At 44.4% G+C, this 24,266-nt stretch overlaps 2 protein-coding genes and 1 pseudogene across 2 annotated transcripts; 2 read left to right on the top strand and 1 right to left on the bottom strand.

Annotated features, from left to right (window-relative positions):
* Nucleotides 1–417: 417 nt before the first annotated feature.
* LOC109778538 (disease resistance protein Pik-2-like) lies at nucleotides 418–4,804 on the top strand (annotated as a pseudogene).
* Nucleotides 4,805–5,309: 505 nt separating this feature from the next.
* LOC109778537 (uncharacterized) lies at nucleotides 5,310–16,002 on the top strand. The gene is made up of 5 exons (XM_045232484.2): nucleotides 5,310–6,290; nucleotides 8,752–9,624; nucleotides 9,712–10,851; nucleotides 11,826–13,849; nucleotides 15,015–16,002. The coding sequence occupies exons 1-5, from the start codon at nucleotides 6,027–6,029 to the stop codon at nucleotides 15,094–15,096; spliced, it is 4,383 nt and encodes a 1,460-aa protein (XP_045088419.1). The 5' UTR covers nucleotides 5,310–6,026; the 3' UTR covers nucleotides 15,097–16,002.
* Nucleotides 16,003–20,107: 4,105 nt separating this feature from the next.
* On the bottom strand, nucleotides 20,108–22,648 carry LOC109778536 (uncharacterized). The gene is made up of 4 exons (XM_020337102.4): nucleotides 22,253–22,648; nucleotides 21,012–21,219; nucleotides 20,741–20,932; nucleotides 20,108–20,659 (listed from the first exon to the last, which is right to left on the bottom strand). The coding sequence occupies exons 1-4, from the start codon at nucleotides 22,540–22,542 to the stop codon at nucleotides 20,417–20,419; spliced, it is 933 nt and encodes a 310-aa protein (XP_020192691.1). The 5' UTR covers nucleotides 22,543–22,648; the 3' UTR covers nucleotides 20,108–20,416.
* Between the last annotated feature and the right edge of the window lie 1,618 nt (nucleotides 22,649–24,266).

The following is a 24,266-nucleotide window of genomic DNA, read 5'->3' as shown; positions in this document are numbered from 1 at the left end:
ATTCAAAATACTGCATAAATAAGATCTAAAACTAATGGTGAATCTAATGATACTGATATGATATCATGGATATTGACATGTTTCTCTCAAATTTGATCAACCTTAAAAGAGCTTTGACTTAAAAAAAACTAATACATCTTATATTTTGAAACAGAATGAGTGTAAAAATTATGAAAACCTACCAACACCAAAGCGCAGCAAAGCGTCCAGTAAGAATCATGCCCTCATGACCCTGCTCCATCTAAAATTAAAATAAAGATGAAGATATCCTCCCATTTGTGATGGCCACCGTTCTAGCTGAAACCCCAAATCCAATCCGCAAATAATCAACAGACAGAGGCAGCGGAATTGGTCTGCCCCGGCCGCCGGCAGCCGCCTCCTCCGCAGATTCTTTTTTTTGCAGGTCTATCCCGTCCACGTATTGTGCTTCGCTTGAATCCTCTGCTTCTCCTCATCCATTCTGACTTAATCATCCTCTGTTTTCCGCCCAAATCTGTGCAGAGATCTTGGCAGGGTAAGAGCGAGGCCGCAGCCATGGCGCTGGTGGTGGGAGCTTCGGCGGCGACGATGAAGTCCGTCATGGGCAAGCTGGGCAGCCTCCTCGCCCAGGAGTACACCCTGATTCGGGGGGTCAACGGCGACCTCCAGTACATCAACGACGAGCTGGCCACCATGCAGTCCTTCCTCCGCGACCTCGGCGGCATCCTCGACGGGGCCCGGGCCAAGGGCCATGCCCACCGGATGAACGACTGGATGAAGCAGATCCGGGACATCACCTACGACATCGAGGATTGCATCGACGACTCCGGCCACCGCCTCCACGGCCTGCGCTCCGACATGTGCTGCTACTTCTTCGCCAACAGCGTCTACGAGGTCCTCACCTGGTGGCCTCGCCGCGACGTCGCCGCCAAGATCTCTGTTCTCAAGATGCGGGCGCAGCAGATCGGCGAGCGCCGGGAGAGGTACGGCGTCAGCAACCCGGAGGCCCCCGCCGGTACCGAGGGATCTAATTCTGGGCACACCACTTCCGTTGGATTCGACGCAGCGGACAACCAGGACGCAAGCCTTCAGCTTGTTGCCATGAAGGACCCGGTGGGAGTGGACGAACACATGAAGGAGCTGGAGGAGTGGCTGACCAACGACAAGAACAGCTCCGGCGTGCTGTATGTTGTCGGGTTCGGAGGGGTGGGGAAGACCACCATCGCCACTGCCTTGTACCAGAAATTTGGGGATCGGTTCGACCACCGTGCGATGGTCACCGTGTCTCAGAGCTCCGACATCAATGCTGTCCTGACCAACATTAAGAATCAAGTCATGCCGCAGTCCAGCGTCCAAGCGCAGCAAGGCGCCGAAGGCGTGCTCGGTCGGCTCAAGCAAGGTGCCTCGGCATTTGCGGCCAAGTGCTGCTCCGCCGGCACCTCGAAGGAAACACGTGGTGAGACGAAGCTAGACCAAATCAAGGAAGACCTCAAGAAGCACTTTGATAACAACAGGTATCTAGTACACAATTACACATTGAATTCATGATTATTGCTTTCTCTGATTAATGCTTAATGTGTACATTCCTGATTATGCTAGTAACATGAATTAGGGACATGGGTTAGTTCTAGGTATACATTTGCATTTCATTCATTGCTTACCAGGAAATATAACATTTTTGGACCATGGAATTTGGCCTGCATCTTTTTTCATCCTAAATGTTTTAAACCATTTTACAGTGGACCCTAACCTTCCAATTTTAACATCAGATCTCGGATCATTTGCAGCATTACAGTTTTACCATCATGGTTCTGTGCCGAAATGGATACTGTTTGTTAAAAGAAGCCACACCACAACCAATTGTCCGGCAAATCGACCAAAGTAACATAGGAGCCACCATGCCAATAAATCAGAATAAGGGCCACATGTCATTCTCCCACATCTTCCATTTTATTCCCCTCTCATGCTCCACACAGTGCCCCATGACCTATTTGAGCTCCTTGCCGAGTTTTTTTTTTTTTTTTTATGAATTGCTTAAGTGGCGGAGCTGTCGAGGATAGGGAGGGGGCTAAAGTGCTTGGAGATCTGGCACACATGGCTCAGTTGCCCAGGGTTCAACAATCACTGGCATTCCTCATGTGGATATCAAAATTTTCCTTTCTATGCATCTATTCTCTTGCATACCTTCAGTACCACAACCTCATATCTTCTTGTTTTAGCTGATGAAATCGATGATCACTTGGTGGGAATCCCTGCCTTTGCAATTATGTTTCTTTGCAATCTTATTCTGCTCCTCTGCCCACATCATTTGATTCAGATAAAAAAGAGGGAAGAAGTACTGTCCTTTACTCCTTTTAGACATGAACTATAGTCATTTAATTCAGATAAAGGATTAGTTATTGCCGGTCACTCACTCTGCTAATTTTCTTGCATACTAACTCTGCTCCCACTTTGGATTCCTTTTCTTGCAGTTACTTGGTTTTGGTTGATGATGTTTGGTCTGCAGCAACGTGGGACCAGATAAGGAAGTCACTTCCTCCAAGTAAGCAACACAGAAGAATAATAGTCACTACACGGTTTCAAGCTGTTGCTAAAACATGCAGAGGGGAAGAAGGTGATCGTACTTGTAAAGTTTTACCTCTTGGCGTTGAAGAATCTGAGAAGCTATTTAAGCAGGCCTTCCTTGAATCCAAGGGAAGCGATAACAAGGTGCCGGAAGAAGTCTGGAAGATGTGCGGGGGGCTGCCATTGGCCATAGTTATCATGGCTGGTCATGTAGCCTGCAACCCAAACAAATCAGAGGGCGAATGGTTGAAGGTTTGCAAATCTCTATTTCCAGAGTCAGCAAAAGATCATGGGAAATATGGTGGGAAAGACCTTACCCAGGAGGAACTTGGTAGGATAGTTAGTCATTGCTACAATGACATGCCTGTTGACATCAAGACTTGCTCGCTGTATTTGAGCATATTTCCAAAGGGCCAGAGAATCAGTAGTAAGCGTTTGACAAGGCGATGGATAGCTGAAGGATTCGTTGCTGAAAAGCAGGGGCTGAGTGTGGAAGATGTTGCAGATACATATTTCAGTCATCTCATAAGAAGGAAGATCATCCGACCAGTGGAGCACGGCAGCAATGGAAAGGTGAAGAAATGCATAGTCCATGACATGGTTCTTGAGCACATTGTAGCCAAGGCAAGTGAAGAGAATTTCATCACTGTGATTGGTGGTAACTGGCTTATGCAGCTACCTAGCAGTAAGGTCCGTCGGCTGTCCCTCCAAGAAAGCGATTCCAAACGCGCTAATGATACAGAGAAGATGAACCTGTTTCATGTCCGCTCACTGACCATGTTTGGAAGCTTGAACCAACTGCCTTCCCATTCTTTCAAGTTTGGAATTGTACAAGTCCTGGATCTTGAAGGCTGCATAGGTTTCAAAGCGCATCATACAGAGGAGATATGCAAGATGCTTCTTCTCAAGTATCTCAGCCTCCGAAGAACTGACACTAAACAGCTTCCAAAAGCGATTGGAAAGCTTCAGAACCTCGAGACTCTGGATATTAGAGAGACAAATGTCGTTGAGTTGCCTAAAACTGTATGCCTGCTTGAACGGCTGGTAAACATACTTGGTGGGGACAAAAGAACACGAAGGGCATTGAAGCTTCCTTAAGAGTTGAATAAGAAGAAGAAAATGAAGGCCCTGCGCATACTATCGGGGATTCAGATTGTTGGAGGATTGGCGGACCTTCATCATTTGACTGAGTTGAGGAAGCTTGCCATCTACAAGCTGAGCACCATGAGTGACGATCCTAGTTTCAAAGATTTAAGCTCCTCAATCGAGTACCTTGGGGGCTACTCTCTGCACACCCTTATAATTGACGACGAGTCGTCCAAGTTTATCAATTCACTGGATGATCTGTCATCACCACCAAAATTCCTTGTTGCCCTTGAGTTGTCTGGCAAGATGGTTCAGCTCCCTGGCTGGATTACACAACTCAGTGCTCTCACCAAGCTAACCCTTTCAGTAACAGCTCTCCGGACAGATAACCTGCTGCTCCTTAGCAAGCTAGAGGCACTGTTCTCCCTCACCTTCTCATTCAGGGCAGAAAAGCAGGATTCGGAAACACTGACCATTCTGGCAGAAAACAAGCTGTGCTCTGATGGGGAGATCACAATTCCAGATGCTGGTTTTAAGAGCCTTAAGCTTCTTCGCTTCTTTGCTCCTCTCTTGCCAGTACTGACCTTTTCGAAGAATGCCATGCCAGAGCTGGAGAGGCTTGAGCTACGGTTCAGCATGCTGGAGGGGCTTTATGGCGTGGAAAACCTTGCGGGACTCAAGGTGGTGCACCTGACGTTGAAGGACAAAGACGGTGAATATATGACGAAAGAGGTGCAGCATGAGGTAGAGACAGCAGTGAAGAGGAGGACCGATGGCAAGGCGCCCAAGATAATCCTTGATCAGTGACTGATCCAAAGTGAGAGCCCAACGGTGTTTCTTTGCAAGTCTGTAAGTTGAAAATCACTATGGTGCTTTACTTACTCAGAAGGATGATACTGTCAAAACCAAAAAAAGATGAGGCTTCATCCAGGTACATCATGTGAGTGTTAATGTGATTTTCTTTTCTGCTAAGCTTTTGTGTGCTGCAAGTTTGATCATCGGCGACATGGTCTCTTTTTCTAGGCAAATGTATTGTAAATTCCATGTAAGAAAATGTTGTTGTAACTTTCATGTAAGACAATGACCATGTATTTATGCGTATTCATCTCTGATACCCGGAGTTATGAATTGTTCAACATTTTTGTAATGAAGGTTCAGAGAAGGCTAGTCTTGCCCATGGTTTCTGTATTTATTTATGGACCAGAAGCAGCAATGGGGAGGCAACAAATCTGAGTGTTTTTTTTTCTTTTATTTGAGGAATGCACATATTTGTTTTTTTTTGGAATACAGATGCGAGTGTTATTGAAAAAATGAATCCAGTAAAGCATCTGGTCCATTTGTGATCAGTGGTGCTGACTGTTTCACTTGGATATACTGTTATGGAGTAAAACGCCCCAGAAAAAAAAAGGCTTTACATCTTAATGCTAGTTCTTCAATCCTGGTGAGCATTTTGCAGGCTGCCCTGCATCTTATCTTGTGCGACAGGATAGTTGTTTGACTTTGTTGGAGAATCTGTACCGCATCAATAAATAGTACTCCCTCCGTCCCATAATATAAGAGCATTTTTTACACTACACTAGTGTAAAAAACGCTCTTATATTATGGGACGGAGGGAGTAGTATTCTACTTTTCTTTTTTTAGAATCTTTAATCGTATTCTAGTTGAACCAATTCCTTTGTTATACTCCCTCCGTTCGGAATTACTTGTCTCGGAAATGGATGTATCTAAAACTAAAATACGTCTAGATACATTCATTTCCACGATAAGTAATTCCGAACGGAGGGAGTAGATAAGAGGCAGAGTAGATCTGCAAGTTGCTTCAAATCAAATTAAATGTTTCTGGATGCTCCCTTAGCAAAAAATATACATATTTCTGAATGCGTCGCCCTGGAAGAAGGAAGCTGTTGGTTAAGCCGGTTCAGATAGATCAAATAGGAGTGGAGTAGTAGCTATCCGGAATTATTGCTCAACGGACAGCAAGTTGAAGAAACAGCATCGTGCTCGTACGTGCTGCAGCAGTTTAGCTTGAATTCGTGCCTTGTCGTGGCTGGCTTGCCTGTGATTGTAGTGGCCATCTCCATCATTGACTGACGTCTTCCATGTGGATGCAAGTGGCCATTGTACTAGTGCTATATTTTCAGACGCTGCAAGCTGAATTCTGATACTAGTATACTTGCAATTTGAATCTTAAAAATGGATGCAATTTTGTCATACTTGCTGAGATAAACAACACCCTGACCCGGCAGCAGAGCAGCCCCGGGAAGCGTATTGCTGAGATAAATTCCACGCACTCCATCTTTTTTTTAGAGCATAAGGGGATTTTCACGCACTCCATCTCCATCTCCACTCATCGGTTGACCATCACCACGAGCAAGGGAGGGAAGCTCACAACAACAATGGCGCACGCCATCGTCGAAAGCTCATGGGCCAAGCTCACATCCGCCATCCAAGACGGGGCCGCGCCGGCGCCGCGGCACCCCGACCTCACCAGCGACCTGCGGAAAATGCTGGAGGCGCTGGACGTCGTGAGGCCGCTGCTGGAGGAGGCCGAGAGGCGGTCGCTGCTCAAGGAGGCGTTGCGGATCAGGAACGCCGCCGTCCGCATCTGCGACCTGGTGGACGAGTTGCACCACGACTCGTGGGCGCCGGCTGATGGAAAGGTATGCCCTGCTCCTACTCCTAGCCGGGGACTAATTTCTGCTGTTTTACTCTTCATTAATAATTGTCCTTTTTTCCTTCCACTTCATAGGAATAGGATATGGATTATTTCAAGGACTTATTTATCAAAAATATATGTATTTGAATAACTGAATTATTATTGAAGAAAAAAAATCATTTGAAGAACTGTACACTGTACGTTAGCTCATTTAGATTAGATTAGATTTGCTGAAACAAAAACCCTCATCGATTGATAAGCAAAGTATTGGTACTAATCAATCAGTTTCACAAACACAATTACTTCCAGTAACTGCACATCACCGTCATGCTCTGTTTTGCTGAACACATCATTGCCAAACAGAACACATGTCAGAGCCGATTCCCTTGAAACCTCTACTCCTGCGACAACCAGGTACTCCCTCCGTAAAGAAATATAAGAGCATTTAGATCACTACATTAGTGATCTAAATGCTCTTATATTTCTTTACAGAGGGAGTACTACCTAGAGATCATCTACACAATCACTTAGGATGTTGGCATGACGAATTCATTTTGGGTGGAATATTCTGAAAACTTGGAGCTGTATAAATAAAATGAAATTAAAGGCAGGTAGCTGGACATTAACTAGATACATGCAGCAGAATTAGAACAGATAACAATTTCAAGTATGCAGAAAACTACTCCGGTCACACACCCATTAACTTGCAAATAAGTGTGTGGAACATACATTCCCGTTGCCGTGTATTAGATGACTTCAGCTTCCCTTCTGCCCCACCTCAAAACAGAGCATATCAGGAAAACAGAGGATGAAACAACGTGGGCAGCAAAACCAAAGAAGCTATGGAAGGCATCTTCAAATTGACATGCAGTAGATGACATGAGCTTTCTGGAAATCTGACATCTTGATGAATCTCTATCCCGTTCAGTAAATCACATGCATTTTACAGTTTAACGATAATCACATAACGTCACATGCATTTTACAATTTAACAATAATCACATAACGCATCGCACACTAACAAGGCAACAATTATGCGTATTCCGTTATTTGCAGGACATTAAGGGGTTTTGTAGATCTCTACCCTTGTCATCCTTAATATAACATTATTTTTTGAGTAATTTTAACATGCTCCTTCTTACCCCCTCTTTTCACATGGGAGGTAAAAAGGTAAGAGTCAATTAGACCACTACTTAATCAAATCAATTTTTAGATCCAACCCTAGCCGCCCCTCCTCCTCAACCCCCCCCCCCCCTCTTCCCTTCCTTGCCGCCGCCTGAGGCAGCCGCCGGGCAAGCCCGGGGGCGCCAAGGATGGTGGCGGCGGGGCCTCGGTTGCCCTGCCTCTACGTGGGGAACCCCGGATCTGGAGCGGCGGCTCCATTTGCAAGGCACGGCCGGCTAGCGGCCGTGCGGACGGTGGATCTGGCGTCCCGGCCGTGCGGGCGGCGGGATCCGGTGGTCGTTGGCGGCGGGCGGCTTCTGCGGTGGTCGGTGTGCGCGATCTGGCGCCTCCCCTCCTCCCCTGTTCGGCGTGCGGGACAGCCGGGCTGGGCCGCGCTTCCTCTTGGTCGCCGGTTCTGTACAGGAGGCGTGTTGGTGGCGGGGATCTAGTTCGGGCGAAATCCCTGGCCGGCCATGACCGGCCGCGCCGACGGCGACGCCTGATGGCGCCTTTCCCCTCCTTGGAGGCGTCGGTATGGACTGATCTCCTCACTTCCCCTTCCCCTAGGTCTCCCGGGCGAAAGCCCTAACTTTGTTGGCGGCGGTTGCGCTCACGGCGCCGTTCCCTTCTTGAAGGCGTCGCTTTGAAAACCTTGGGGTTGGGTGGCGCTTGTGGGTGGTGGGCGATGGCGGTGGTGCGGTCCTATCCTAGCATGGATTTACGTCCGTTGCTTGGAGATGGACTCCCGTAGGTGGGGGTCGTCGTCTGGCGTCGTGGTGGCGTCAATGGCGGAGGACCTGCTAAGGCTTGCATAGGTGGAGTTTGTCGTTTGGCGTCATGGTGGCGTCGATGGCGGAGGACCTGCCAAGGTTGTCACCTCAATCTGCTCTGAAGTGGACCAGTGGAAGATGGCGGCGACGACACATGTGAGTGCGTCGGACCGGTTTGAGTCCGGACCCGGCAGATGGCTCGGTCGGGGCCTCCGACTTTAGATGTTAGGCTTAGGTGAGAGGTCTGGGTATGTGGCCCAGCTTGCACTCCTTCATCATTTGGATATGAGTAGCAGCAGATGTTGCCAAGATGACGGATTCAGGCATATTGTTGTTCTACTTTGTAAGGTCCTGAAGAATAATCAATAAAATGGCCGCATGCATCTCCCAGATGCAGAGGCCGGGGTTATCCTCCTTTTCTAAAAAAAATGTATTCTTACCTCTCATGTGAAAAATGGAGGTAAGAGGCACCATGCTAAAATTTGCCTTATTTTTAATGCTTGTGGATAAATTGAAGTTGATTCCTTGCAGGTGAGAAGGACGCTCCCCCTCCTTGCAGTTGTACCCATGAAGAATAAGAGGGCCAACAATATGAAAGCAATTGTAGATGAACTGAGAAAGATACATCGGGAGTTTGGTAGGTCAGATTCTGCAAGCCTTGAGCAAGCCGGTGATCTACCAGAAACAACACCAGAGGTTGACGAAGAGATGATACTAGGAAGGGATAAAGCTAAGCGCAAAATAATGAATGTGCTATCTGCAAGCATCATCAAAGAAGGCCCCGTCATTCTTCCCATATTTGGATTTGAAGGCATAGGCAAAACAGCTTTGGCACAAATTATTTTCAAGGATAGCCAATTCAGAAAATGCAATTTCCGTGCATGGTTCCATGTCTCACACAAATTTGACTTGCTTAAAATAGCCAAGTCAATGCTCTTTCGGGCATCAGGAGAAGAGAGCCCTGGTTCAGCGGGGCTGGAGCATATAGTGAATCGTCTTCATGAGCTATACCATGGTATGGAGGTGATCATTGTTTTAGATGACCTACGAGAGGAGGATTCCAATGGGTTAGAGCGCTTGAAATCTATGTTAAGCATAGGTGGAAGCAAGGTGATTGTGATTGTAACAACACGCAGCAAAAGCATCGCGAGTACAATTTGTACTGTTAAACCACACATGGTGAATCCCTTGAGCCATAGCAAATGCTGGGCAATAATCAAGCAAACAAGTGGTTTTGAATGTAGACCCATTCCTGACAAACAACAGCTAAAGATGATAGGTCAGAAGATTGCAAGGAAGTGTGCGGGTTTACCGTCAGCAGCTCAAGTACTTGGGAGAATATTATGCAACAAAGATATTATCAGATGGTCAACGGCATTGAATAGTGATGTCTGGAATAATGATGTACGAACTTCCAACCCAGTTGTAATATATCTTCAGAATTTTCATCGTTTAACCTTTTGTAATTTTGTTTCCAAAATGTCCTTGCAGGTGACGGGGATGCCCCATTGTGTGGACATTCTACCCAAGAAGAATCTCGTGGCTAACCAGATAAAGACCATGAAAACAAAATTGAGGATGATAGAGGATGAATTGAATCAATCCGTTTCCGACATCCCCCAGCAGGGAGCCATCGCACAGCAAGATATTGATCCACCAAAAACAACACCACAGGTCGAAGAGGAAAGAATATTAGGAAGGAGTGCAGATAAGCAGAGAGTAATGGCCACGCTATCCTTGAGCAACAACAGAGAAGGCCCCATCATTCTCCCCATCTTTGGACTTGGAGGCGTGGGCAAGACAACCTTGGCACAAGTTGTTTACAAAGATACCCAATTCAAACAGTATGATTTTCGTGTGTGGATCCATGCCTCACTGAAATTTGACTTGCTTAAGATAGGTAGGTCTATGCTTTTTCATGCATCAGGAGAAGAGAGACATGGTTCAAATGATGTGGAGTACACCATGTCACACCTTCAGGATATATACCAGGGTATGAAGGTGCTTGTTGTATTAGATGGCCTTTGGGACTTGGATTCCAAACAGTTAAAGGAATTGAAGAGCTTCCTGTTGAGTGTAGGCGAGAAGAGCACTGAAGTAGCTGTGATAGTAACCACTTGCAGTGAAGGCGTCGCTAGGGGAATTTGTACCGTCGAACCACACAAGCTAAATCCTTTGAGTGATGACATGTGCTGTGCAATAATCAAGCAAAGAAATGCCATCAAAGATGGATCTGACAAAGAAGAGAGAGGACAGAAGATTGCGAGCATGTGCGGGGGTCTACCATCAGCAGCAATAGTACTTGGGAGCCTACTAGGCAGCAAAGATCCTGTAGGATGGTCAGACATGATGAAGAGTGACATATGGTCTAGTATATCAAGTTCTTCCAGTGGTACTAGATTCTTTGTGTCAAGCTACAAAAGTATGCCACCATATTTGAAGTTATGCTTTGCTTATTGTGCCATCTTCCCAAAGGGTCACATTATAGCCAAACATGACCTCATTCATCAATGGATTGTGCTCCATCTTATTGAGCCATCGGAAAATGTATCGACCACACAGCAGCATGCTGAGGAGTACATTAAGAGGCTTTTGGACATATCATTCCTTCAGTCTGCAAAGTCTGCTTTGGTGAGTTATCTAAGATGTACCTTTCCTTTATTACAATCTCTGTCTGAAATATCATACATTCATATCTCTACTCAGCAGGTGTCCCTTTGCTTCATTACTTAAATGCAAAGTGAACTCACTACATCGAATTTTAGAACTGCTTTTTAGTTAACGACATACTGTATTTCCGTAGTGAAGGTGAAGCAATCATGTGAAGCCGAGCCCTTCTTGACACATGAAGATACATACCACATGCATGTCTCGTCAATAGAACTGTTAATAGTATATGCTAAAGTTTTGCACCAGTTCTAATACTCTCATGTTTCCAAAAACTATGGAAGTACGCAGTAGAAACGACATCCCATTCACCTGTATAACTTATATTCAAGAAATATTGTACAACTATGTAGTAGAATAGTCAAGTATAATAAATCATATGTAATTTTAGTTTCAGTGCTCATATATATTATTAATTCAAATATTCATGTTCCATACCAAATCTCATATGAATGTATTGCAATTTCCTGCAACAACATATGTGGTCCCCACTATCCCATTTCTCTCAACATGTAAATATGTCACAACAACATGTAACTGTGCATGGAAAATAGCTCAGCGGTTTCCATTATATCATATTAGTTATATTCAATAAACCTTTAGTCCCAAAGAAGTTGAGATAGGTTAGAGGTGAAACCCATAAGATCTCGCGACCAACTCATGGCTCTGGCACATGGATAGCAAGCTTCCACGCACCCATGTCCATAGCTAGTTCTTTGGTCAATTTTACAACTACACAGTAATCAAAATACATTAAATTATATGTATTTTTATTTTTAGTTCTCATATTATTAATTCAAATATTTATGTTCTATACCAAATCTCATTAAAATATATTACAACCAATTCCAGCAGCAACACGCAAGATATCATCTAGTATAATGTGTCGTCCAATTACCATATTTCGTATGCCATAATGCATCTTTCCTTTGTTTCAGACTAGTGGAAAGGATGGTCAGGGCACAATTATGTTCACTATGCACGATATTGTGCATTCCTTCGCGGTCGCTATGTGCGAGGTGATTGTTCCGGATGCTGGAATGGGGATTTCTGATTGGAATCAACACTGCCCCTATGCGTTGCTCACCAACTCAGGCGTCGGGCAATTGAAGTTATCCAACATATTGCATGCCCAGCTAAGGGCGATACGTTGTAATAAAATGGATATCGGTGATGACCTGTTTTCGTTCCTCGGGTCCTTGCGAGTCTTGGAATTAAAGGAGAGCCCCATGCACAAGCTTCCACATTCTATCTGTCGACTGCAGCACTTGGGGTATCTTAACTTATCAGGCTGCTCTCAACTTGTTGCTTTGCCACTGTCACTTGGGGATCTAATAAATTTGGTGCATATTGACTTATCGGATTGTTTTGGACTATCACAACTGCCTGAGACATTGGGGAATCTATTAAATCTTTCGCATATTGGTTTATCACGTTGCCATGGACTAGTTGGCCTACCGGGATCACTTGAAAAGCTTAAAAAACTAGTGCATCTAGATATGTCATTTTGGTCTTGTTTTGAAGGGATCCCGGTCCTTGGCGGCCTAACCAGTCTCCAGCATTTGAACCTGTCACACCCTTGCTGTTATCTTCCTGAACACCGTTCCCATCTCAAATTGTTGAAAGATGTTTTGTTCAAGCTCACCAACCTCCAGTATTTAAACTTATCAATGTGCCTGAATCCTATTTTCTACTGCCTGTCAGAAGAGGGAAGTCTCAAGTACATTCAGTCTTGTATCAACCGCCTCTCAAGCCTGGAGCATCTGGACTTATCTCATAACACATTTCTTTTTGATTTACCTGAAAGTCAAGATGGTCTCAATAAGCTGTATACACTGGATCTCTCTAGCTGTATTAGACTGAAGAGAGTACACGAATGGATGGGTAAAATGGACTTCCTAAACATAAAGAACTGCAAAGGTCTGGAAAGTTGCCACTTTACTGTCCAAAATGATGGTAGCAGTAGCAGCCTTGTGCAGCTAGAGGATGTAAATTGCAAGAAGCTTGACATAATCTGTCTTGAAAGGGTGAAGTCTATGCAGGAAGTGCAGACAATAGGATTGTCAAAGAAACAAAATCTCCGACAGTTAAAACTTGACTGGACTGTTGGCTCGCAAGGATCTGTGGAGCAAAATGCTTTGTTAGGACAACTAGTGCCACCACATACTGTGGAGCGCCTTGTGCTACATGGATATAACAGAGAAACCTGCCTTCCTGCCTGGTGGACATCGAGCATTCTCTCCAATCTTGTAGAGGTTACCATGGAGGACTTCCCGAGTTGCAGGAGACTACCACCATTCAGTCTATTACCAAAGCTGAAATGTGTGGTTCTTAAAAGGATGGTCAACATCACAAGAATTGACACAGGCGGCCTGAGCAGCGGCAGCAAGGCTTCATTCCATCAGCTCGACAAGTTTACATTAGAGGACATGCAATGCTTGGAACAGTTCAACACCACATACCATAGTGGTGGTGAGGTGTTTATGTTCCCACCCATGAATGAGTTATTCATCCAGACATGCCCCCAGTTGTGCTTTGGACCTTGCATCCCTAGAGCTCAGAAGTTGCTCATATCAGATTGCCAACAATTGTTGTGGCGGGATAGACAAGGGGTACATGGTGTCGAGGTCCCTTCTACCTCTGCTCCAGTAACTCAGCTGGTGGTCGAAAACTGCAATGTGCCTCAACCTAATTGGAGTTTACTTCAGCACCTTCCTGGTCTCCAAAGTCTAACTATCAAGAACTGTGACATAATTGAAATACCACCAGAATACTTGAGTGGCCTCACCTCTCTGAGGGAACTCGCCATCGATGGTTGCAAAAGCATTAAATCTTTGCCAGAGAGCATACACCAACTCACCAACCTTAAAGTTCTGTGTATTTGGGAATGTCCAGATTTGAAGACCTGGTGCGAATTGGTGGCAAACAAGGAGAAACTTGCTTGCATCGGACCAAAATATGAGTACGTATCCAAGCTATCTTATCTTGTGTAATAAACATGGTTTTAAATAGCGCACTATAACGTTTGGAAGAGGTCGTGCGCTAAGGGACTTTGGTCCAAACACATGAACAAATTTTTTAAATAGCACACTATAGCATTTAGAAGAGGTCCGTCGCTAAGAGGCATAGCGCTATTTAAAACTATGGCCACAAACGACCGCTAGTGCACATATACATATACTCCCTCCGTCCCAAAATAAGTGCCTCAACTTTATTCCAAAATATTTTGGGACGGATGGAGTATATGTTTGTAGAATCTTCTGTCAATAAATATAGAATCATCAGAGCAATTAGTAAATCTACAGATCATACAAAAAGTATAACAGAGTTCGATGTTATCAGCATGCATACAGCTACTCGGCTGGCCCAAAACCAATGGAAGCAACTTATTGATGTTTACTCCATATGAGGAAAACTAATACATGTTCTCAGTAACAATTTTAGAAGTGTGCTCTTTTTTCACATTTCATGTTCCAAAGCATATCTACAATAATCCAGAAATGCCATATTTTTTTATTTCCAATTATCAAAATGTACTCTCTTTTTCATATTTCTAATTTTCAAAATGTATCAAATACAGTAACTATATATAGAACATTATATATACAATAGCTATAGCAAATTTTTATATATGCTTAACTTTCTGTACTCTTTATCATTCTCAATATACTTCTTTTTACAGGGAACTCAATATACTTTATTAATTATTCTAAGATATCTCAATACAGGTTTTAGAAAACAAATATCTCAATATCTTAATTTATACTAGTATAATCTAACATTTTTATGTAAAAGAAAGCAGTTTAATTACGTGCAAATAATATGAAATGTATACAAATAACATATAGGTATAGCCTGCATATGCCGCGTGGATTATTGATGACTAGTTCTACTCTTTTTTTTTACTTAATTTTGTTCAGTATACTACACTTGTTATTTCTTTCTACCACCGACACTGCCATTTAATTTGCCCATAGATTTGGTTCCGCTTTAATTGTATTTACTACTCACAATTCCTTGTAGCCTAACCCAATTTGCTGGGACAAAAGCCATTTTTGTTGTTGCACTCAGAATTCCTTGTGTAGAAATACATCACCAACCATTGATCTGAATTGTGAATTCTGCAGAAAATTTGCTCCTTTCATGCCAGCAGAACAACCTCCACAAGGCCGAATGAATGTCTCGGTTCAGTTAGAGCCAACTCACTGACTTTTGTTCCAAGAAACTGCACAGTCCGAGATAAATTCATTGTATGATGATTACAGGAGAAGTGTTCTCAGTTGATTAGCTTCCATAACGTTAATCCATCAGACTGATCTCTAGTTCTTGTGAAGGCAGTTTTTATTTTCATCACAAAGCCCTACAACAAATGTTCATCTGGCCAGCAAACGTGATTTCCGACACCCTTCAAGTAGAATTTCAGATTGATCTCTTGTACTTGTACGGTTTATAATGATCAGAAAAATCATAGATATTGCCACATGTTTGACACTGCATGAAAGTTTGTGTAATCCCGACGCGGATTTTCGGGACATGGTGCCACGCGAGGATGAAATCTGGGCAGTCCATGCATGCTACGAGATTAGCACTTAATATAGCTAGTCGATAAATACCGAAATGACACGGTGAGTTAATTTGATGAATACGCGTATGTGATAGGCATCTTAAATGGGATTGTGGTATGGGCACTGGTCGGCTTTAAACGTTTCTGCCTCACCTGTACGCCTTGAATGACACTTAACAAGTGTGGGCCTGCTTTTTTGCTACGGTTTGTTTTGCCTAAGCTCATTTTGTGTCCGTATAATTGTGGAGTACTGGTGTGTCAATTCATCAGAGCTATGCGTTCATATTAATGCTACTATGCGTTGACAATTTTGATTCATATGTACGCTATTATTTGTTATCCATATAGCATGCACTCATTCGACTGTTTCTTGTTGTCTGAGAATTTTGATTCATCCTCTAGTTCATGCACTCTGTTCATGTGCATGACTGGTCTAAAATGCCGGTGAGGTCAAGCATAATTGAAAATTGACTTTTGTAATCTTAGAGTGTTTTTATTTTATGCATGTTTTTTCTATGGCACACGTTGTTGGTGCTCATCTAATCACTTGCTCATCAGTGGCATGCTTGGGAACTTGTGGTTATGCAACTTAAACACGGGCATGTGACCATGCAAACTTTCGGCCTGTGAGACGACTAACTGTAAACTGATGAGATTTTTCGTGAATGTGCATTGGCATATGTATTGCAAGTTGAATGAGAAAAACAATTTCATGTTAATTTCAGTTTTCGAATGTTTGTTGTCCCTTCATGGATTTGTTAGAAAATGAACTTTGAAGAACATGAAGACAATGCATTTAACAATACATTATTGAGAATGTTTTCAAATAGATATAGATTTTGTAATAGGTGTCTGTCTTATTATCCCATTAGTATTCCCTTACGGTTTTCCCTACTCGTGCTAATTAGTATCACCACCTAGCTGCCCACTATCATTGCTTAAATATAACTCGCTATGAACTGTCTATGTATTATATCTAGTTCATCATCTATTAAAACAAGCGATTTGTATCTAAATGTTGTATATTACCACCGTGTGCATCGATGTTGAATTAAAAGTGCTTAAGCAATACACTTCATACTAATTGTTTTTATGCTAATCTAACTGTATAGAAGTCCATCTGAGATGTTTATCACTTTATAATATTGACCCCACGGTCTATGTCAACCATTAAGGAAAGTGCATGCGTTTTCAATGCACTTGCTGAATATTAATTCATGCTGGGTGAATTGATAGCCTGCGAGCCATTAAACACTAGCTTCATGCGAATTAAATGCCTATCGACCGCATATAACTGTTTAGAGCAAGGATAATAACAGCGTCGGCAGCCGCCTGTAAGCCTGTGCCATATCATCAAAGAGCCAGCTTAAAGCCCAACCATATAATAGGCTAGCTATACACCGGCTGTTAAGTGGGCTTCATTAAAGCTTTAAATTATTAGTTCTTTAAGCTGGGTATAAACACGATTGGGTGGAATCTCCTAGCGTCGGCCTAGCGCTAGCGGTGTGAGCTGTAAGCCAGCTGCTTTGCTCGTACCGCGTGCTATAGCCGGGCGACTGCAGGAGAGCCCGCTCCATTCTCTTTCCTGCTTTCTCTCTCTGCCACGTAGGATTTGAATGAGCTGGCAAATGCTATAGCCTGCTGAGTAAGCCTTATTATACATGCTCTTATATGGCTGTTTTGCCAGGGACAATTAAATTATGTCGTTTCCTTGACACTGATTGTATGGGATGATGGATATTTGTTATGGAACGTAGTATTTCAAAAATTTCCTACGATCACGTAAGATCTATCTAGGAGAAGCATAGCAACGAGCGGAAAGAATGTGTCCACGTACCCTCGTAGACTGAAAGCGGAAGCGTTTAGTAACGCGGTTGATGTAGTCGAACGTCTTCGCGATCCAACCGATCAAGTACCGAACGCACGGCACCTCCACGATCTGCACACTTTCAGCTCGGTGACGTCCCTTAAACTCTTGATCCAGTTGAGGCCGAGGGAGAGTTCCGTCAGCACGATGGCGTGGTGATGGTGATGATGAAGTTACCGGCGCAGGGCTTCGCCTAAGCACTACGACGATATGATCGAGGTGTTTAACTGTGGGGGGGCACCGCACACGGCTAAAATATCAACTTGTGTGTCCATGGGGTGCCCCCCTCCCCCGTATATAAAGGAGGGGAGGAGGAGGAGGGCCGGCCACAAGTGGCGCGCCCTAAAGGGGGGATTCCTACTCCTAGTAGGAGTAGGTTTCCCCCTTTCCTAGTCCAAGTAGGAGAGAAAGGAAGGAGAGGAAGAAGAGAAGGAAAGGGGGCCCGACCCCCTAGTCCAATTCGGTTTGGGCTAGGGGGGGGGCGCACGCCCCACCTTGGCCTGCCTCCTCTCTTCCACTACTAGGCACATGAAGGCCCAATACTTCCCCCGGCGAATTCCCGTAACTCTTCGGTACTCCGAAAAATACGCGAACCACTCAGAACCTTTCCGATGTCTGAATATAGCCTTCAAATATATTGATCTTTACGTCTCAACCATTTCGAGACTCCGCGTCATGTCCGTGATCTCATCCGGGACTCCGAACAAACTTCGGTCATCAAATCACATAACTCATAATACAAATCGTCATCGAACGTTAAGCGTGCGGACCCTACGGGTTCGAGAACTATGTAGACATGACCGAGACACATCTCCGGTCAATAACCAATAGCGGAACCTGGATGTTCATATTGGCTCCTACATATTCTACGAAGATCTTTATCGGTCAAACCGCACAACAACATACGTTGTTCCCTTTGTCATCGGTATGTGACTTGTCCGAGATTCGATCGTCGGTATCATCATACCTAGTTCAATCTCGTTACCGGCAAGTCTCTCTACTCGTTCCGTAATGCATCATCTCGTGACTAACTCATTAGTCACATTGCTTGCAAGGCTCATAGTGATGTGCATTACCGAGAGGGCCCAGAGATACCTCTCCGATATACTGAGTGACAAATCCTAATCTCGATCTATGCCAACTCAACAAACACCATCAGAGACACTTGTAGAGCATCTTTATAATCACCCAGTTACGTTGTGACGTTTGATAGCACACAAGGTGTTCCTCTGGTATTCGGGAGTTGCATAATCTCATAGTCTGAGAAACATGTATAAGTCATGAAGAAAGCAATAGCAATAAACTAAACGGTCATAGTGCTAAGCTAACGGATGGGTCTTGTCCATGGTTAGGAAACTGGATGGGTCTTGTCCCGTTCATCAAATGACAACACATGTCTATGGTTAGGAAACTTAACCATCTTTGATTAACGAGCTAGTCAACTAGAGGCATACTAGGGACACTTTGTTTGTCTATGTATTCACACATGTACTAAGTTTCCGGTTAATACAATTCTAACATGAATAATAAATATTTATCATGATATAAGAAAATATAAATAACAACTTTATTATTGCCTCTAGGGCATATTTCCTTCAATATTATCCTATGATATACCCATGGTTACTGTTTGTGACCAAGGCAAGCAAGTGCTAATGGTGGAGTACAACGTTGCAGAGCTCAACTAGTATTACATTAGGAGCAGCTAGGTTGTGGTCTTCATTAGTACTACTAAAGGTACTTGATGAGGATGCAAATAATATACATCTGCAAGGGTGGGCAGTGATGATGAGCCATAATCAGTATCATTATGGTGGGATCAATGGCAAACGTCGATGCAGGTGAATGAGCACCATGTAAAGGGCAACGAGGTTGGCCAGCCACATGAATAATATCTGGTACGAAGCATGTCGAACAGCGAAAGGTTAGTGCATTTACTGTGTTACTGCAAGTGCCACTCCTGCCCATGTCCTCCTCTCGCCGGAAGCACGTAGCACCTGGGGTATTTGGCTTAGAGACAGTAGCAGAAACGAGAGACAGCTGCTCCAGTAAATCAATGTCGCAGGTAGCCGTTCAGACTGACAGAAACTCAATGCGTTCAGAGCAATAATAAGAAAACTATACTACAAGAATACGGTGAAGAGATGTTAGTATACACATTCTGTGTATTAAAACTGCATGAATCACGTGGACGGGCATGATTACATCCTCGCATGCCACCATGTCCACTCGCGATTTATCGGTGTAATCCATTCTATTAAATTCATTTTAATTATATTTCAGCCCAGAACACATAAAGTTCAGGCCAGTGTTTTGGATTACCTAAGCACCAAGGCACTCCCAATGCATTGTATGCTAATTAAGTTGTATGTATCTGCATTAAATGGATACTACCACTTTTTTTCTGAAAGGTCTAGGGGGCAAAAGCCCACCTAAACATTTATTACCCTCAATAAAAAGGATTGCATCATCTACATATTGCCGATAGGGGCCCCTGGAGTGCTGGTGATCGGTTGATACATATACTAGGTCGGTTGAAGTGGCGCAGATGATCACCGGTCTTCGGATTCCCCACCCCGAGCAATCTTGACAGTGGCATGGTCAGCACTAGTAGCACTGGAATATAATCCCTCCGTTCCTAAATATAAGTCTTTTAGAGATTCCATTATAGACTATATACAGAGCAAAATGAATAAATCTACACTCTAACATATGTCTATATACATCCGTATGTAGCTTATATTTAGAACTTTTGTTAGCGAGGAAAAAGATGGTAACAATGCTTCTCCTCTTCGATCATCGATGCACCCAGATCAACAAGCACAAGCAAATACATGTCGGGAATGTGTTCAATAAATAATAATTGGGTGATGCGCTGAGCGCTGTCGACAGAGATTAGATCGATAATGATACAAGGTATTTTTATTTGGCCTCTAGGGAGAAGTTGGAGAACGTCCCTATGGATTCAAAAAAACTGACAATAAACTCTAGAGGTAAAAGGATTTCTGAATTTAATTGATTGTGAGTTTGTGACACCAACGTAACGACTAGGGCCCATGTGGAGATTTCCTATCACTCTTTCTCCATCTCCATCATTATTAGGCCGGATTGACGTATAGGCCAATCGTGTTGAGATATTTCGCTGAACGCCCAAAGAAGCCAACAATGCTGCCACTGTTGTTCTGTATGGGCGTATTGAAAGAGGTCCCAGCTCCTTCTCCAAAAGGCCCATGTATTCTCACACTGGTAACAAATGTAAGAGATGTTATAACACTGACTCCATGATACCTGCCAAATGTTCCAGAAACTTCTTTCAAGAGCTCTGAAGGGCCCAGTTCAATCTGCATTATATATTTCCTATCATTAAATTGTTCCATTACGAATCAATTTCAAGATCAAGATAAACCTAAAGATGCGCTTACAGTTTCAGAACTTCCACCCGAACCGCCCCATGGACCTGCGGTCCGTTTCTGATTAGTCTGGTCAATGTAACAAAATGCAATCGCATCAACAACTTCAGCACTGTTTAAGGTGATGCTTTCTAGACGCCATGGTTCATCTGTGATGTCTTGTTCCCCTCCAACGCCACCCCATGGCCCAATCTTGACTACGCTCTGCATGACAGTTATAGAGTGTGTCAAAAACTACGCGGTAGCTGGAAAAAACATCAGTACTGCTGGTTGGTCTTCTCACCCGTGGTGGTTGCACGAGGGGAAGGAATCCGCGGATAGCAAGTTCTATGATGTTATCATCGCCTCGCCGCTCCAAAAAGTTTCTGGAAATGGTGCCGGTTGCCATAGCAAACTCTCCTGTCCCACCAACAATGGCCCATTCACCATCTCCAACCCCATTTCCAGATAATCCAGATATCCCCATCACCTGAATCGTCGACTTACTAAACCTATGTCATATGTCCACATACAGTATCGGTGTCAGGCATCCGCACAATCATTTGATGAGTCTATTAGTAGAGTAGAGAAGATAGTTCCAGTGCTCATCTAATATCTTTGTTGGTGCAAAACAAATTCTGAAAAACAGTCTCACATCTAAGTATGTATAAACATTAATATACCCTCATATCCATATTAATTGTCGCTCACTTAGTACACCTTATAAACTTTACTACCTCTGTCTTGGTGAATAAGTCATTCGCGTAGTTCTAGGTCGACGATTTAACTATCTAAATATATATTATATGTGACAAAGAATATATATTTATAAACTACATCCGTGTAGAAATCTAGTGATATATTTTTCATGACATATAACACATATTTAATTCCTCAAATCGATGACCTAGAACTACGCGAATGATTTATTCAAATAATTCCTCACACCTTATAAATCGTCTAGGTGTATAACTTATACTCCCTCCGTCTAGGTGAGTAAGTCATCTTAGGTTATGCATCGTGACCAAGGAGGAAGGGAAAACGAGAGAATTTAATGTTTATTTGCTAATTAATAGCATTGCATGCAATGAACTAACCATTGCATGTCGTGTTTGGTAGTCTCAAGTCATTAAAATCATGCACACCCCACATATCTTATTGGTTGATATGTCAAGAAACAAGAAACGAGGTAGAAGTTAATGCACCGCGCCTAAGTGTTTTTGGATTATTTGGTTTTCGTAAGATGACTTATACACCTAGACGGAGGGAGTACTAAGTGAGCGACAATTAAAGGGAGCACTACTTTTTGAGTTTTCCCCGAGTAGCTTGAAGCCTTGAAAGTTGAAACTGCTAACGTTTTCATGCAAAAGGTGATTATCATAATTCGGAATTTCTATAAAGCTTTTCAAAACAGGGAAATTCACTTTTCGAAGTTGAAAAAAAAAATAGTAAGGCTGAAAGCTCGGGAGCAAAAATAATCCATTTTCTAATGTAAGTAACTATATATATAACCATATTTATGGATCACGTGGTATACATGCGTACCTTGCAATCTCAAAAACTATGCTGAAACTATTGTGCCAGCTGCCTGCACTGATACGCAGGCCTTCAGCACGGGCAACAATGGCGGCATTGGGGTCCGGTCCATCGTGTATCGCCCAGTTGTTAACGATCGTCGCACCGAAACCGGAAGTACCATTCACATCTATTATTGTGATTTGCCCACCATCTGTGTCACGGAGGGGATGGAAAAGATAGAGCTTGGGGAAGATGAACTCACTGCTCTCCAAGACAGCACGGGAATGAGCGACAGGGAAATCGGAGGGGCTTGCCATGGTCGACTAATTTTCGATAGGGAGCTCGGACCAGAGAGATGGTAGACTTCATTAACTCCAAACCTATAGATATGAGCTGAATATATATTATCTACAGTAGTACTACATGTAGTACATGTGAGAACTGAATAGAGAGAAAGGGGTGGGCAAGTGGTACCTATAGATAGATTCCTAGAGCATGGCAGCGTAGTTGGCTAGATGTAGATCCACGAACACATGCATGCATGTGGACTAGAACGTATTCTATCTAGCTCATCACGTGGACGTAGCTTCCGAGAAGAAGGTAGTAACAACTCTCGATCGCAGATCTCAGAGCATTAAATTAGTTATGGTGACTACTTTTTTTTCGATAATCAGGGGCTCCCGGTTTTCTTTCCTGCTGCTTCTGGTATGCCAGCGTAGTCCTCCCTCCATGAGTAGCATCCCCCAGTCACCTCCTTCCATGAGATAGCACCAAACCACTGCGTGCAATGCCTCAATCTGGTTCCAGGGCAAATGGGGCTTTCAGTCGCAGCCACAATGAGTTCTGAAACACTCCCCCAGCAGCCCTTCCTGTAAATCCTGGAACGGTTTTGTCCACTCTCTCAGGTATCGAGAGACCAGCCCTAGCACCTGCTTTATAGAAATCCAAGAAACCCAATTAAAAACAATAGAGTTTCTAAAATTCCATAGCCCCCACACAGGACAGCAGAAGAAACTACATTAAGGGCGACTGCGTATTGGTAGCAAACGGAGCGGCTAGATCCGGCACGGGCTGCCTACCTCGAGTAAATTGCTCAAAACCACAATATTTATGGCTAGGGTACTTCTAAACTATCGCTTTTGTCAAAAAAATCACAAAAGACCACCGTTTCTGCGTCAAGTGAGTAACAAATCCCACCGATTCGAAACTGAGCCGTGACAAAGTATAAAACTGACCGGTTGGACCCACATGTCGGAGCGACGTGGCATATCTACGTGGACAATACGCTGAAGTGGCCAAGGGTCCCACATGTCACTCCCTCTTCCCTATCTCTCATGTTTCTCTGGTTCTTTCTTGTCTCTCTGTCCCGTGACCTACCACATGGCGCCATGGAGCTCGCCAACGCCGCCGTGAACCACCGCACCGGGAGACTCCGGATCCGACCGGAATCGACCTCCCCCCTCCAGATCCACCCTCCGCCATTGTTTCCTGTCCAAAACGGGGTCCAACCCCCCACCGCAGGGCCCCTTTCATCGACGCCGCCAACTGCCTCGATCCCCTGCGTCCTGGGTCGTCCCGTTTGTCTGCGTTGACTCGATCCACTAGTGGACCAGCGAGCCCCATCATCTGGAGGAGCCTCCTGCGGTGGGTCGTGGTGGGAGCCCCTGGCCATGCCGCGGGCAGCCGAGGCGAGAGCCTCTGGTGGCGAGACCCGCCTCGCCCTCGACCTCCCCTGCGCCTCCCTATGCTCTGGTCCTGCCGTTCCCTGCGTCGCTGGAGTCCTAGTCGCCGCTGCTCAAGTGGTTGTCATGTGCAGCATCATCCAGCGCGAGGAGATGCTCCGCCCGAGCCGCTCGCCGCTGCTAGTCGTCGACGAGTGCCCCTGAGCTCCGCCATCCTGCAGCACTACCGAGCTCAGGCCGGCTGGGACGTCCACGGCTCGAGCGCTGCCGCCTGTGCCGGGTAGGAAGAGAGAGGGGAAGAGAGATGTGAGGAGGAAGGAGGTGTGGGCTGACATGTGGGACCCTTGGCCACCTCAGCG

This window comes from Aegilops tauschii, chromosome 2, assembly GCF_002575655.3.
Source record: "Aegilops tauschii subsp. strangulata cultivar AL8/78 chromosome 2, Aet v6.0, whole genome shotgun sequence".
Classification (NCBI taxonomy): Eukaryota; Viridiplantae; Streptophyta; class Magnoliopsida; order Poales; family Poaceae; genus Aegilops; species Aegilops tauschii.
The sequence above is the reverse complement of the archived record's forward strand: the minus strand, read 5'-3'. Positions and strand labels throughout refer to the sequence as shown.

What these genes read in the sequence shown, in the direction of transcription:
- LOC109778537 (XM_045232484.2), top strand. Translation starts at nt 6,027, where the DNA reads ATGGCGCACGCCATCGTCGAAAGCTCATGGGCCAAGCTCACATCCGCC. An exon ending in GGGCGCCGGCTGATGGAAAG is followed by an intron (nt 6,291 to 8,751) that starts GTATGCCCTGCT and finishes GATTCCTTGCAG; the next exon opens with GTGAGAAGGACGCTCCCCCT. An exon ending in TGCATCGGACCAAAATATGA is followed by an intron (nt 13,850 to 15,014) that starts GTACGTATCCAA and finishes TGAATTCTGCAG; the next exon opens with AAAATTTGCTCCTTTCATGC.
- LOC109778536 (XM_020337102.4), bottom strand. Translation starts at nt 22,542, where the DNA reads ATGGCAAGCCCCTCCGATTTCCCTGTCGCTCATTCCCGTGCTGTCTTG. An exon ending in ATAGTTTTTGAGATTGCAAG is followed by an intron (nt 21,220 to 22,252) that starts GTACGCATGTAT and finishes CATATGACATAG; the next exon opens with GTTTAGTAAGTCGACGATTC. An exon ending in CGGGTGGAAGTTCTGAAACT is followed by an intron (nt 20,660 to 20,740) that starts GTAAGCGCATCT and finishes TATATAATGCAG; the next exon opens with ATTGAACTGGGCCCTTCAGA.